The 16,635-nt window shown below is 41.4% G+C and overlaps 1 protein-coding gene across 3 annotated transcripts in view; it reads right to left on the reverse strand.

Moving 5' to 3' along the window:
• KATNAL2 (katanin catalytic subunit A1 like 2) overlaps nucleotides 1-16,635 on the reverse strand; it is a 57,452-nt gene that overhangs the window by 28,662 nt on the left and 12,155 nt on the right. The window contains exons 2-9 of one of the 3 annotated variants that reach the window (XM_030567742.1): nucleotides 11,295-11,365; nucleotides 9,628-9,794; nucleotides 8,027-8,066; nucleotides 7,459-7,588; nucleotides 3,460-3,558; nucleotides 2,617-2,715; nucleotides 1,574-1,651; nucleotides 490-588 (exon numbers count right to left, since the gene is read on the reverse strand). In XM_030567742.1, coding sequence (XP_030423602.1) covers nucleotides 490-588; nucleotides 1,574-1,651; nucleotides 2,617-2,715; nucleotides 3,460-3,558; nucleotides 7,459-7,588; nucleotides 8,027-8,066; nucleotides 9,628-9,794; nucleotides 11,295-11,365 — 783 coding nt within the window. Of the gene's footprint in view, nucleotides 1-489; nucleotides 589-1,573; nucleotides 1,652-2,616; nucleotides 2,716-3,459; nucleotides 3,559-7,458; nucleotides 7,589-8,026; nucleotides 8,070-9,627; nucleotides 9,795-11,294; nucleotides 11,366-16,635 lie in introns of all 3 variants that reach the window. The other 2 variants (XM_030567743.1, XM_030567741.1) reach the window with 2 other exon arrangements.

Here is a 16,635-nt window from a genome sequence, read left to right on the forward strand (position 1 = left end):
AATTTTATTTTTTGCAACAATCCTGTACATGCGGGAAATCTAGCAAACTAGAGGAGAGGAAAACTAAAAGAATTACATAATAGATTTCACCATACAAAATGCTACATTTAACTAGATGAAATCTATTTTAAATGTATTTTTCATGTTTTTATTTTGTATAAATGGGTATAGGTTGCTATTCTCTTCAGTAATTCATTTTCCTATAGCATGATGTGTCTGGCAGCTTTTCTTTAGGCAAAATTTCCACAGAATAAGTACTAATGGACTGGGCTTTTTCTATCCAGCAGCAGCGTATTTGTATATGAAAAGTTACACGGGGTGTCAACTTAAATTCCATTTGCTGACTAGGAATTGAAATTCAGAAAAGGACAGATACAGTCAGAGCTATGGGACAGCACTTTACAAGAAAAATGTTAACTAGCTGGTGATATTTTGACCATGATAATGTACAGAAATGGTGTCCGGTACTAAAGCTATTTAGAGCCTTACCCTTATAGGATACACAACTGCTTCCTTGACTAACTGCTTGGCTGCATCAAGTCCAATAATGTCATCCCACTTTATGTTTGGATTATGAAGATAAATGTCCTGCAATGCACATTTGATCGTTTGTAGAAAAAGTAATGTTTTCCTGTACAAATATAATAAACCCGGAAGTAGCAAAACCACCCACTTATACCAAGGTGTGAAGTACTAGTGATATTAAGTCATACAAACTGTTTAATGTACAGTATAGGCTCATAACTGTTAGCTCACAAAAGGGAAGCACTGGACACACACAATAGAAATTCCCAGAAAAAAATACTTTATGGCTGGCTCTCATTGAAGTCAATGGAGATTTGCCATTGGCTTTAAGGGAAGCACAGTAATGGCCACAGTGGATGAGACCAATGATCCATCTCTTCAACACTGCCTAGTATCTGATAATTCAGAGGATGGTACAAGAAACTCCTTAATGGATAATTATGGAATAATCTACCCAGGGAGAACATTCTATATAATAATTAGTCTATGCCCTGAAGAGTTCATTCAGATAATTTCAGTCAATTCATCAAATTATCTAATCCATTTATATCCTTCTAAGAGCTTGGCAGATCCTTCTAATATTTTGTGGCAGTGCATTCCACAGATGAATTTTTGCGTAAAAAGAAAAATCACATCCTTAATATAATTTGTTGGGGACTTAATTGGGACCACATTGCTGAATCAGGGTCTTAATCCATGTCACTGACTTCTTCAGCCATCTTGGTAATATGTTAAAGGTTTTCCTTACAGCTGACTAATGTACAGTTTCTATAGAAAGGACATAGGGAAACACAATGCTGGTCTTGTCAGTAGAGCTCCAACAGCTTGGAGTGGTCAGTATATCCCCCAGCCCCATGAAGAAGAGTGTTCTAAATTATTTCTGTGTGTTCTAGGCCAGGAAAAAATCTGTTCTAGCATCATTACATGCAAGAAAGGGAAAACACATTGGGTCTAATTTATCATTGATGTAATTTTAATGGAGATACACCAGGAAAAAAAAACTGGCCTGGTACCATCAAGAATGACTGAAATGAAGATCCAATCTTACTCTGCTTATAACCGTTGCAAGTTCTCTCATCTCACCACTCATGCCAATAAAAGCACTCAGAGGTTTTAACAATCGTTCCTAAAAAGACAGAAGTAAGTGGATGTCAACAATTTATTTCAGTAAATTTTTAATACAAATGATGAAGCAGTTTCAAAACAGTACCACGCTGAGGCAAAAATGTTAAAGGAACAAATAATAACAATGACACTGAAATAAGTCATATTTGAAGTGCCCCCATAGCTCTTCACTATAAGGGAAGCCATTATAGGAGATCTCCCTAAGTCCTAATGTGTGAAGTTATGACTCAGGGCTGGATTCTGCCACCCTTACTCACAGCAAGTAGCTCCCTTACTCCACAAACAGTTCTATTTATCTCAGCATAAGGACGGTAGAACCTGACTTGCAGGGATTAATGGCCCATGAGGAATATAAACGACTGTTATCACACTTTCTCATGTGCTGTTTTAAAGAATGAAGTTCCTTTCAAGTGTAACAGGCAGCCCCAGACTGGGTGAGAAGGGGTGATTTTGCTGGCAGCTTTGGCTTGTGGCAGGCTGCGGTGGCCTTGACCGAAAACCTCTACCCTAAAGATTTTAGTGTCCTGGGGAAGGGCTAAAATGGAGAGATGTCAGTACCTTGCCATAAATTTGGAGACAGAAGAAACTGATGGCTGGAACTTGAACACAGAGGGAAATAGTCTGTCCCTGCTGAAGTCAGGGGTAAGGATTTCACCCAGATCTGTTTTGTGGCGCTCTGAAAATTGTGCTACATTTGTGAATTATAAGACGTGATTTGTATTTGCCACAAACACCCCTGTTCAGGAAGTACAAAAATGTCAACAAATTAGACTAGTAGTAGTGTCCATTCATTGCTTTTTCAGGAAGGACATAAGCCACTCCAGAAATTCAAACCCATCTTTACTACTTGGAAGTTGGGACCATGTCAATTATGGTATTTTATTTTACTTTTGTTCCCTTTTGCATAGTTCAGTGCGTAGTTACTTCTAAAGTTAATTTTGTTAGATGGAAATAATAATCCCTTACTGAAGGATCTGGATCACAGTTAAGGCTGTTTGAGGCTACTTCATTTGATGCTCCTTTGATAGCATCTTGGATCATCCCACGGAAGTCAATTATTTGGCACTGAAAGAAAAAAGAATGATGTAATAAGCTTTATCCTATCTAAATAAAGTATCTAATTTTACAGTTAAAACTTCATGAATTACACTTCTACCTCGATATAAATTTCTCCTCAGGAGCCAAAAAATCTTACTGCATTATAGGTGAAACCGCATTGTATCGAACTTGCTTTGATCCACTGGAGTGCGCAGCCCCACCCCCCTGGGAGTGCTGCTTTACTGTGTTATATCTGAATTCGTGTTATATCGGGTCACGTTATATCGGGGTAGAGGTGTACATAGTACAAAGCAAGCTTAACAGAATCACAGCTCTCCAACTACAAAAGGTAACAGGCCAAATTCTGCCCAAGAATCCCCATTGACAATTGCCCAAGAAGTCAGTGGTAGCAGTGGGGAAAGAACCCAGGCATCCTAACTCTCTGTGCTGTGCTTTAACTACAAAGCCATCTGTCCACCACTTTCAAGCAGCAGAAAAAAATTATACATTCAGCTTCCATTTTTACTATTAGGAGTTGGACTTTTCTATTCTATTTCTACATTCTATACAGAGTGCATAAACTATGCCAAATAATGGGCTAAGGATAAAAGCTACAGTCCACCAGCAAATACATGGGATACCTCAGACAGCCACACAGAAGTAGTATTTTAAGTAAATGTACAGAAGAGTCATATCAAACCTTCGTGTACAACTTCTTTGTTTTTCTTCATACACGTAGATGTGTTTTGTGCATAGAAAGTTTCTACTGACCCTTCTTGGGTGAGTGCTTTCTCCTCCACCACCTCTGTTGATTGCTGACACATTTAAACCAAAATCAGCTTGCTCCCGAGTAACTGTATTGTCATTCTCCTAAAGAAAAATCAGTTTTAGAAAAACATAATTTCTTTCCAAGCAGATGAGTGTTAGACTTCATCATAGTTCTTCACACATGCCCAGATGGTATGATTTTTCAGCTGAACTTTTACATTTCCATTTAATTGTGCTAATAATGCCTGATGTTAGTATGTAACATTATGTGCGCCTTTAAGTCTCAATCTGGCTAGCTGTTGAAAGCAATGCAGAGCCACAGCTCTAGCACTCAGCATTCACTCATTTCCTCTGCAAAGAGTTTTCTGTAGTATGGAGAAATCAGCATAATGCTCAGCAATGAAAAGAAACCTCTAGGAGCACCATGAATTGAGCACTAGGGTACAGAAGAGACAACAGATGTGACTGGAAGAGGAGGTAGAGAATGAGCCATGTATCTGTTTAAATGCAAATGATGGGCCATTTTAGAAGTTTAAGTTACTCCAACATCTATTCATAACTAATGGCTACTGCTGTGTACTAAGTTGCTGCACTTACAAAAAAGTGACAGCAGGGTCAGGCATGAGATCCAGCCCCTAACACAGAAACGTATCCAAGGATTTTAAGAAAACAATCTCCGCCACCCAGGGCCATCCTTAGGATTTATGGGGCCCTACGCAGTATTATTAAACTGGTGCCCCTATGCCGAATGGCAGCCCAAGCTCACAGCCTGGTGGGGGAGGGGGAGGAGGGACTTGACAAAAGGATAATGAGATGCCCAGCCTGCCTCATGGTGGCGGAGAGTCACAGTTCCCCGCAGAGACTTCCATGCACTCTCCCTCATGCAGAATGGACATGAAGAAAGTACCTAATTAAAAGCACTAAAATTTGGGAATAAAAAATGTCAGTCACAGGTTTTTTGATATGCCCTGAAGTTTGTCAGAGATTTATTTGCAAAAGCTTCATAGTAAGGGTGAGTCAGCTGTCCTGCTGAATAGAACATTACATATAATGGAATACATGATGCAGCTCTTCTCTGTTTTACATTTTCTTCATCAGTATTTCTAAGTTGAATTTATATTTTAAATGTACTCAAATCTTAAGCCAGCATTCCAGATTACTACATATTTAACTCACTGAAACAATGACATTCTTTTAAATTAATCAGAGAGGTTTAGTGTGTTCATAACAATGTTCATTGATTTTAGAAAAAGGGAACAGTAATTTACTTTGTGTGATCTCCATAACAAGAGACATGGTTATGAAATTTCACCAACTTTAAAAAAATATGTTTCCAAAGATTTTAGGTATAACAAGGATTTTGTCTTACTAAGATACTGATTTTGCTGGAAGGTTCTTTTAAAACTAGTTTGTCGGATAGTCAGAAGTAAAGAAAGGGAACTCTTTGTCCAGCTATCTGGAAGGGAAGGACTGTTGTCCCTTTAAGGGCTCTCTTCACTGGGGAGTGGTGGTGAAGGGATGGACAGAAAGGACAGGAAGACTTGGAAGCACTTTTTTTTTTAACTATAGTAATTAAAATGTGTATTTTAGATAAGGGAGGTCTTCTGAAGGATTTATTTAAAAAACTATGTGTGAAGATCCACACATTTAAGGCTAAAGATGATTGTGCATCTGAAACTCTATGCAAGCATTTTTTAGAAATGTGATTTTATAATCTTCACCAGCTCACTAATGAAATATTTTAAAGCAAATTTTAAACTAAGGTCCTGTAGACTGACATGTTCTGTGTAAATATTACATTAATGCACAACTGTTTTTGTCAGTAAAGTCAGAAACTGACAGTATAAAAATTTATTTGGGCATAAGCTTTCGTGGACATCTGATGAGATGCGTTCTAGTCCACAAAAGCTTATGCCCAAATAATTTGTTAGTCTTTGAGATGACACAAGGACTCGTCCTTGTTTTTGCTGATACAGACTAACAGGACTACCACTCTGAAACCTGTCAGTATATACCTTGGGCTTGCCTGTTAAATGGCTTTATTACCCCTTGAATGTCTCTTTAACAGTTTCAATGTTGTGCTAATAGGTCTGGCAGGCTGGAGGTTTTTTCACTTTTAACTACTAGATTCCCTCCCAAGTAAGACTCACCAGGCTAGAGCAGCCATCTGTGGGAGCCTGCAGGAAGGGTCAGAACAGGGATAGGAAAACAAGCGGTGGACACTAAGACCCAGTGGTGCCCCAAATTTTCAGGTGCCCTACGCAGCTGCCTATGTTGCCTATGCCTAAGGACGGCCCTGCCGCCACCTACTCAATGCCTCAAGAATCATGTTAAGCACAGAGTTCTGCCTGGCCACCAGTCTGGTGTTCCTGCTCCTCTTGACTTACTTCACCTTAACACATAGTTAATAGCAAAGCATCATGTTCAGCAGCCCTGCCAGACTCGACCCCAAAGAGCAACAGACCACAGTGACAAATTACATTTATAAACTCAAACTCAAATGTGTTAGACTGGGCTGTGTGAATGTGTTTATAACTGAGACTGGACGCCTGTAATCTTCCTTATTTCTAGCACTATGGGACCAATCCTTAAGCCTACTAAAATTAATGGAAAGATACCGGGTGACTTCATTTGCTGATGGATTAGGTCCCATGTGAGATGTTCTTTTCCTCTATTTCCTCTCTGCGCCTTTTCCCCCCACTACCATCTTACCCAGATAGCATCTCCCACTTTACTCCTGTGCTGTTACACTTACATAAGCAATAAAACTCTTTACTCACAAACCTCCAAAAGTTTTCTCAGCCTCTTAGTGACTATATCATAAGAACATAAGAACAGCCATACTGGGTCAGACCAAAGGTCCCTCTAGTCCAGTATCCTGTCTTCCGAAAGTGGCCAATGCCAGGTGCCCCAGAAGGAATGAACAGAACAGGTAATCATCAAGTGATTCATCTCCTGTCATCCATTCCCAACTTCTGGCAAACAGAGGCTAGGGACACCATCCCTGCCCATCCTGGCTAACAGCCATTGATGGACCTATCCTCCATGAATGTATCTAGTTCTTTTTTGAAAACAGTTATAGTCCTGGCCTTCACAACATCCTCAGGCAAGGAGTTCCACAGGCTGACTGTGCTTTGTGTGAAAAAATACTTCCTTTTGTTTGTTTTAAACCTGCTGCCTATTCATTTCATTTGGTGGCCCCTAGTTCTTATGTTATGAGAAGGAGTAAATAAGGGCTTGTCTACACTTACCGGGGGATCGCCATGTGGCTATCGATGCATCAGTGGTCAATTTAGCAGGGCTAGTGAGGACCCGCTAAATTGACTGCAGATCACTCGCCTGTCAACTCCTGCATTCCACTCAAATGAGAAGTGCAAGGGGAGTCAACAGGAGAGTGTCTCCTGTGGACATAGCATAGTGTGGATCCCACGGTAAGTAGATCTAAGTATGTTGACTTCAGCTACGTTATTCACATAGCCGAAGTTGCATAATTTAGATCAATCTCCCCCCCGTAGTGTAGACAAGGCCTAACTTTTCCTTATTTATTTTCTCCACACTAGTCATAGATCTCTATCATATCCCCGCTTAGTAGTCTCTTTTCCAAGATTAAAAGTCCCAGTCTTTTTAACCTCTCCTGATATGGCAGCTGTTCCATACCCCTAATCATTTTGTTGCCTTTTTCTGAATCTTTCCCAAGTCCAATATATCTTTTTTGAGAGGAGGCAACCACATCTGCACGCAATATTCAAAATGTGGGCGTACCATGGATTTATACAGAGGCAAAATGATATTTTCTGTCTTATTATCTATCTCCTTAATGACTCCCAACATTCTGCTTACTTTGACTGCCACTGCACATTGAGTGGATGTTTTCAGAGAACTATCCACAGTGATTCCAAGATCTCTTTCCTGAGTGCTAACAGCTAATTTAGACCCCATCATGGTCCAGACTAAAACAAAATCAATCCCAATTGCAATGCAACATAGTCAACACATTTGAACCTGTTTGGGGCTGTCCTTGCTAGATGGTTTAGGCTCTGTTGTCCTCCCAGATGAGGTTTTTGATAATGGCCGCTGCATAGTTTGATGCTGGTTGATCCTAGGAAGATTATGAGAAGAGCTACTTGCAGTCCTAGGATACAAAAAGCCTTTCAGGATGTAATTTTTAACTTCTCATTTTGTTTCCAGCATACCTCACAAGATAGAAGGATTAATGGTGGGATTTTCCAAAAAATACAGTGTTGTTCTAACTTTGGTCCCACTGAAGTCAACGAACTGAGGTCAATGCTGAATGCTTTTTAAAATCCCACCCTAACCCTTTATATGTGATAATGGGGGCGATATTTCAGATACTTTAGCAATCTATGAATCAGGTTGAAAAACAGTCTGACCTAAAATTTTGTTAGCTTTTTAAAAGAGACTGAAATTCCACCATTTAGTTTCCAGCGTGCTCACTGGTATGTTAGTTTAGCACCTCCAGGGTATCACAGCATTAGTGGAAGAGTACCATGTTTTACTCTTAGGGGAAAATCTTCTGCCCAGTGCCCAGCCCAAAAGACTTTTCCCTTACCTTCTTGGTTTTCCTCCATTTCTTGGGTGCTGTTTATTTTCTGCTGTGGCAAAATAAATATTGAAATTAGAAATAAATAAGAGTGGGATGCCATGGTCAAGGAAGAAAGAAAATTTCATTTTTTCTTTTAAAAACATTTTTGAGTGAACCCTGTGCTTGTGAAAGTTGCGAGGTTATGAAGCTGAGAAACTAAAGTCACTTTATAAAGCAAGTACAACACCGGCAGACACGGAGTAAACCTGTCAAAGTGCCTCAATCCTGACATGACTAGTGGAGAAAATAGTTCAGGCTTATTAAGACTTTACTTCCATTCAGTCTTTGGTCTCCTTCCCGAGACTACAAACAAGATGCCAAATCAACATTGGTACTGTGATACAGCCCCTTCTTCACTAGGAATTGGATTGAGCCCACTAAACTCATTTCATATACAGCATTGTCACTTTTAACCATTGCCAAATTAGGGCAGATTTAGGGTTGCAACCAATAACACTTAAGAGTCCATCCTCAGGACAAAGTGCTTTTTCACACCATTTTAATCACTCTGCCTTAAAGCTGCCAAGCTGCAACACCGTCACAACAAAAATGTCACAACCTGATGATGCTCTATCAACCCTCAAGTTATTTTCCAAGAGTGCCTGATATAAGATTTATATATACACACACACACACCTCGTAATGTGAGGTCACTCAAAAGCCTGGATTAGAACCAGTGACCTAGAGATTAAAGGTTCTGTACCTCATTAGCAAACTCCCAGCTGTTCTGAGTCTCTTCTCCCCCTAGTATCTATAGATAGAATAATACGAGGGATAGATTCTGATACTCTTCAAGGCACTGATTCAGTGAGACTGTGTGGGAACTTAGGCATTACTGAATCTGAGTAAGGGAATCACAATCTGGCTGTAAATATGATCTAACAAATGCTCTGCAATGGGACCCATTATCCTTGATTTGCAATTAAGTCCATCATTTATACATTGTAGGACTGACTTTTTTTAAACTGACACCGAACACTAGACCCCGTTAGTAAATCTTGCTCACATGCACACACTACTTGCTTCCAGCCACCACTGATCTTTTACATCATTGTGAATGTCAATATGACTGGTGGGTTTTAAAAGCATTTAATCCATGCAGGCACTATTATTTTTATATGCTTCAGTAGTGTCCCATTTACCTGGGATCTTCAAACTTCCTAATAAGCTTTTGAAGCAACTGAAACTGCTTGGAGATATTCTCTGCCCACTCATCCCCTTCTCTAACAATCAACACTCCATAACTTTGCCTCTGCTTGTATTTACCTGTATATCTCAAAGTTGTTTATCCATCTTTTTTAAACATCATCATACCCATTCATACAGATAACAAAACTGAAGTACATAGAAGTGAGAGGCAGAAAAGGAAACAGATCCCAGGTCTCCTGAATCCCAGTCCCATGTTCTTACCACAAGACTTTTAGCTCTATAAAGCTCTATAATCATTTGAGAGCTTGGGGACAGAGGAAATAACATTAAATAAGGGTAAGTCTGAGAAGTGTTGGGTATTTTTAAAATTATGAGAAACAGAAGTTCAAAAGCTTTGTTTTTGGAACACAGCCACGTACCAGTGTCTTGGGCCTTTTTGGTAATTTTAGGGTATTTTTGGAATTTTACATAGTAGTAGCTTTCATATTCCATCAAAATAGTCTCAAGATCAATGTTGTCACAGACTTCAAAGCGGCGTAAAGCTAATTGGGTTTCTTGTTCCAAAGCATTTGCAGCATCAGCATATCTGGTCATTTCAAAAGAGCAAAGAACATAAAACTGAATGCCATTATTTTATAAAATTCGAGAGAAATAGTATACAAGGAAATGTGTTATAGTTCAAACTGTGGCAACCCTACATGACTAATAACCAGTAACAATTATAAGCACTTTTCATTCACAGGCCTCAAAGTGCTTCCCATAAGTTCAACATAAGATCACATCGCAAATTAGTAACAGAGCTATGACTAGTACCCAGTTCTGTTAACATCCAGAATTGAATCCTATCCACCTCATTATTATTATTAGCTTATATCAATTAATTTAAAAACAAATAAGAATAACCAGTGTGGTACATTTGGCCCTTTATCGTCAAACCATTCTGCAAATATTAACCAATTAATCCTCATAATGCCTCTGAGACTTCTCCTCTCTCTGTTTCCACATCAGTAAAATGCAAGCCAGATTCTGATATCAGTTACATCAGTGTAAACCAAGAGTAACACTATTTGAATATATTCCTAGCTATAAAGATTCACACTGTTGTAACTGAGATCAGAATCAGGCCTGCAGAGATGAAGGGGTAAATACTCAAAACGGCTGTGTCCCGCGCTGGCAAACTTGTACCTTCCCTTTTGCACCCATAAAATCAAATCCGGGTGCAAATCATACAATCTATATGTCTTCTTACCTCACTTCAATGCAAATCACAGCGTTAAAAGCTGAAGAACCAAGATTCACACCTTCAATTCAAATACAAATGTAAAAATACAGGGGGAAATTTTTTGCAACTGCAAATTACACCAGAAAAAGGAAGGGCAGAGCTTTTGAAAATTTTACACAATTGCTTGTTCAAAGTCACACAATAAATTGGTGGAAGTCATGATAATCATAGAATCCTGATTCCCCAGTCCCAAATTTATTTCATTATATCATTACGCTTTCATATTAAATACATTTATACCCTTTTAAAACCCATATATGTACCTACTCTGTGTTAGTATAACTTCCATTAAAAGTAATGGAAATTGTGCATGTGTGCAACAAGTCTCATGCTATAAAGAATCTGACAGCTCAATGCTGACATACTTGATGTAAGCCCACCCCCAGCCTCCTCTGTTGTCCTGGTCTTCTCCAGAAAAACCAGAAGACCTAACTTGATATTCCTGGTATTAGTAGTAAACACCTGGAGGAAGCTTTTTTAAAAACCTTTCAGATCTTTGTTACATATCATAAAGGGCACAATCCCGATTTAAAAAAAAAAGCCTTTAGAGATGATTGTAAAAAAATTCTAAGTAACACCAGATACAAGCTTTTTATTTTTATTCCATAAATTGAAATAAATAAAATGAATTTAAAAATAAAATATCCATGTTATATGCTAGTATTAGAGACACTGCAGAGCAATATAATTAGCAGGGCAGGCCTTCCATTGCATCCACTAGAGGGCAGAAGTGCACGTTACCATGAAGGACCAGAAACACACATATATAAACAACTGTAGTGTATTTTTGTTTAGATAACATACCCTTCCTCTGTTAAATAATGCAAAATTAGAATGAGAAGATTTTTTCGACGCGCTTCTGTCCGCATCTCATCCTGTGAAGGAAGATAGAAATCTAGATCAAACGTAATAATCAGATTCTATTTATAGCTACAAACAGCATCAAAATGTAGTCTGTCCAAATAAATCCAATTAAATAAAGACAACAGTATGTAAGAATTATAAAACAGCTTGCAGTCAAAAAAGAGAAGTAAAATGGTTTTCCACTGCAATTTTTTGAACACTATCAGGCATCTTGGATAGATAAAAGCTTTTTCATAGAAACAATCGTTTGAATTAGAAATTCCTTTTACTGTTTGTACTTTTGTGAAATTTTGGAGTTCAGCTAGGCCAGTAAGGTGTTTGGTTACCATCTGGAGTGTCTTGTGGTTGTGCAGCTTTCATCCAGAGCTCTGACCCTAACAGATAATCAGCAGCCCACAAGCCTCACCCTGGCTTTATCCAACCTGGTTACTCCTTGAAGGCTGACTTTGGGTATGATTCCAGCCACGAATTTGTCCCAAACTCATTCGACAGCAAGGATCAGTCCCTCTGACTGGACCCTCACAGAAGAAGTGTTAGGTTCACTACCTTTATAGAGACAGTCAATCACTCCAACCTGTTAGCTTTCTAGAAGCACACACTTCTCTGAACTTGTATAGCACTGATGATTTATAATAAAAGCAAACCAAGTTTATTAGCAAAACAACATGGATTAAGTGATTCCAAATATGCTTCCACTCCCGCTATAACGTGACCTGATATAATACATATATACCGTGTATAGCGCGGTAGCAGCGGGGCTTGGGCGGCGCTTTAAAGGGTCCAGGGCTCCGGCTGCTGTGGGGAGCCCCAGGCCCTTTAAATCCTGCTGGAGCCCTGCCACCTGCTACCCTAGGGCTGCAGCAGCGGGGCTCGCCGGTGATTTAAAGGACTTGGGCTCCCTGCAGCGGCTGGAGCTCTTTAAATCACTGCTGGAGACCTGCCGCCACTACTCTGACATAACGGGGTTTCAGCTATAACGCGATAGGGATTTTTGGCTCCCCACAACCATGTTATAGGGGGGTAGACGTGTAAAAGGGATAAAGATTACAGAAGCCTGGTTTGTACACCAAATCAGAAAAGTGCACCTTTGACTAACCCATCACTGCATTTTTAGAGTACATCATTTCACCAGAGTGAATCCAGATAGATCCACAGACTTTACTGTGGAACTCCCAGCATCTGATGGCCAAACATTTGTGGACGTCCTGATCCTCATCCCCAGCAACCAGCTACGCTCTGCTTAGACTACCGCTCACCACCTACTGCACTATGTGGTATGGCTCCATGGGTTTACCGACCACATAATTTCTGACCAAGGCTCACAGTCCACCTCTTGCTTCTGGCATGAAATATTTAGGCTAGGGATGGGCAAACTCCAGCCTGTGGGCTGTGTCTGACCCGTCAGACCTTTTAATCTGGCCCTCAAGCTGCTGCCAGGGAGCAGGGTCAGGGGTTTGCCCCGCTCCGTCCGCCCGCCCGGCACTCCAGCCAGGGTGCGAGAGTGGGGCTGGAGGCTTGTGCCGTTCCACCTGCCCAGTGCTCCCCAGCCCCCAACTCACAATGTCTGGATGAGCACCATCTTCCCACATGCAGAGTCACATTGCGCAGGAGCAACCAGCACTGCTTATCCAGACTTCACCGTGCTGTTTCTGGGATCGGAACCCTGCCCCTATGCACCCATTCCCCGAAGTGCCGGCCTCTGCCCAGAAATGGTCAATGATCAAGGCCAGCAGCATCGCAGGATACTGCCCCTAATCGAGCCCAATCAGGAACCACAATCTCCTTCATCGACCAATCTCTGAGGCACCACTCCTCTGAGAGACTTGCCTTATTCCTCATCAGCCAATTACCACAGCCTGGACCTTCCCAGTCTCCTATAGCCCCACCCTTGAGACTTCTGAAACCGCCCAGGGGCCGCACCCATCCCAGCTAGGGTGCCTCTGCTTGTGGTGGTGCCTAGTATGGCCACCTTGGTGTCACTGCCGACAGGGCCCCTAGGAGTCCCCGGTACCAACACTGTAGAGCCCCCCCCCCCCCCCCGCCCCGCCATGCCACATCCCATGACTCCCCCTCCCTCCAGCTCCGTAATTTCCATACAATTTCCACACCCAGATGTGGCCTTCAGGCCAAAAAGTTTGCCCATCCCTGATTTAGGCTACTGGACAGCCACACATCCATCCGCACTGCATACCACCCCCAAACACATGGACAAACTGAACAATACTAGAGCAGTATTTGAGATGCTTTGTAAATTAAGATCAAGACGACTGGTCCATGATCCTGCCAATATTCAAATTTTTCTTACACCATCACCAACCATGCCTCCACAGGTCAGATCTCTTTCTTTGCTAATTACGAATTCCACATCCCTTTCTACCTGCTGCTACTGACTGGGACCAATAGATTCATCTCATTGAGGAAGAGCTCAAAAACCACTTAGATTAAGAAGTGAAGGCCTGTAAGAGACATGTAACCATTAGCAGCAAGATGCTCCAGTATTTACGGTGTGCCAGGTGTGGCTTGCCGCCAAACACCTCCAGACCAGGTGACCCTTCAGCAAATTGGACCACCAGTTCCTTGGACCCTTCCCAGTATGCCAGCAGATTAACCTGGTGTCATATTCCAGGATGCAATCCAGACCACTGAGGGGTTGTGTCACCTCCTGCTCCTCAACCTTGGATTCCTCACAATGCTTTGCTGTTGTAGCTCTAAACCTGGACCTCTCACAACCAGCGTACCAGCATTCCCTGAGCGTCCGTGTACAGCTAGCCTAGCAACTCTGACCCCACCAGGCTGTCAGCAACACACCAGCCACACTCTGGCTTCCAGCAACCTTAGTTACTACCTTAGTTACCCAACATACTCTGAATCCCAGATTTCCCCCCAAACCTGTCATCTCCACTGCTCAGCCCTCCCATGTGCATTCAGATATTGGACGTCCATGGCCCCTGTAAGGGGTCAATATGCAACAGTTCGCTACCTTAATTGGAGTTACCAAACAGTTCAGTTTAATCACAACACTGGATTACTTTTGATTAAAAAATAAAAGTTTATTTAATTACAAACTGATTTTAAATGAGTACAAGAGACATAAATATAAAATATTTTCTAGATGCTAAAAGTTAAACTAGACTTGGTTCAAGGTAAAATCCTTACCACATGTTCCCAGAAACTTTGCTAACCAAATTCTCTGATCATGTCCCCTCCCAAAGTCAAAAGGCTGGTTCCTTTGTCTTCTTAGATGAAAGAGAGAAAGAAAGAAAGATGGATAGAGATAACCTGGGGTGCTTCTGACCTCACTTTTATAGTCCAGTCACCTTTTGACGTGCATTCTCCTAAGGATTATCCCTAGATAAAGTTCCTTCCCACTGTGAGGATGTAGACATGGAGTCTCATGGTGAAAAAAGTTTCTTGAGGTTACTTGCTAAAGTGCAGATCAAACTGTTCCTGCCCCCTCCTTGTTGCCAAAGAATCACTACTTGACAGGTGATGGCCAATCAGCTATGACACTTGGCTAGAGGCGTTACCTTGTCCTTTGTCTTGGAGGAACCAGTTGACCTCCTCTTGCTGTCCTGAGGATCCTGATTACTACTTATATGTAAACTGAGGTAAACACACATTTCTGTGTTTAAGATAGACCTATTTAACAACTTCTGTCTTGTCAGGGCTACATGGGTTTAAACGTGTGCTAACAACATCATACAAGGGCATTCAGAAGTTTACATATAATGTTGCCACATACATTTCACCATTATATTATTGACTAGTGAGGTATTAATTTTCAAATGATACCTCACAAGGCATATTTTGTACAAAGATTATTACAATAGTGGGTAGGGCAAAAATACAGGAGTACATTCGGTCACAGCCGGTCACCTTCAAACTCTAGCTTTCCCGGTCTCTCAAAATACACCCAGTTTTCCATGTTTCCCTTCTGAAACCCTACACTGAGCACACTTTCCCTAACTGAACCACACCACTGCCTCCATCAGATGAAATCCAGGTCACAAGGAATACGAAGTACATGTCATCCTTGATTCTTGACAGTACAAACGGCCACGTGTCTATCTCGTGGATTGGGAAGTCTACGGCTCCAAAGAGCACACATGGGAGTCTGTCTCCCATGTCCACGCCCCTGACCTGGTGAAAGAATTCCAGAAGGCTCACCCAGACAAGCCTGAACCAGCACCTGCCCGAAATGGGGGATGATGTAAGAACCTGCAGGGCTGGACCCTGTGACACAGGGGTTCTGGGCTGCTGACACCTCTGCATCACCACTGAAGGTTTAGGGTGGGCTCCCATGGGAGGACCTGTGAGATTAGGCTCAGCAGGAAGTACTGCCCAGCATGACCAAGGGTGGCTCCTCACAGTCCACCAATGGTCAGTACCAGTACTTAAACCAGAAAGCCACAAACAACACAGACTGCCTGTCTGTCTCTGCTCCAGACACTGCCTGCCATAGACCCTAGATTCCAGCTTCTGACTCTGGTTTGGTTGGTCCTCAGCTTTGCTCTTTGATTGCTCTCTGTAACTGACTTCGTGCCTGACCCTGCCCACTTCCTGATACCTGGCTTTCAGATTGCCATATGACCTGTCTCGGACTCTGTCCTTCCAGTAACCTGAATCGCAGCTCCTGCTCTGGTCATTGGGTCCAACCACCCTCATTCCAGTTGTAATACAGTCTTCTTTCCAGCTTTTACTGGCCAGCCTAGCCAGGACCCATCATGGAGATCAACTCACTTGGTTTCTTTGTCTTCTAAAATGAAAGATAAAGCTGGGATTCATATCACCAAAGGGCTGTCTTTGTCTTACAAAACAGGAAGGCCTTCTGGGGATTCAATCTCCTGCATCTCTCTGGGATGCAGGAGTCATGTTAATTCTGTCTCTTGAATTGAGGATCAGGATAACCACAGCTGCTTTAGGTCAAAGGTTTTGTTTATGGCTAACATGTAAACAGAGGTAAACTCACATTCCTTTGTCTAGGATGGACCTGTTTATGACCTTTACCTAGGCTAGGCTCTGTGGTCTTAAACATGTTCTAGTAACATTATACATAGGAAATTCATAACTTCACCTATAATGTTAACACATGCATTTTACAATTATATTAATAAAGTGTATTAGCTTTTATATGATACCTCACAAGGCACATTTTGTATAATTATTGCAGCAGTGAGAGTACAAAGTGCCTTGGGTCACAACTTCGTATTAGAAAGACTAGCATTCACTGTCATGCAAGAAATTGCTACTTAAGAAAATTAACCATTTTGAACCACTGCAA

The sequence above is a fragment of the Gopherus evgoodei genome, chromosome 6 (genome assembly GCF_007399415.2).
Source record: "Gopherus evgoodei ecotype Sinaloan lineage chromosome 6, rGopEvg1_v1.p, whole genome shotgun sequence".
Classification (NCBI taxonomy): domain Eukaryota; kingdom Metazoa; phylum Chordata; order Testudines; family Testudinidae; genus Gopherus; species Gopherus evgoodei.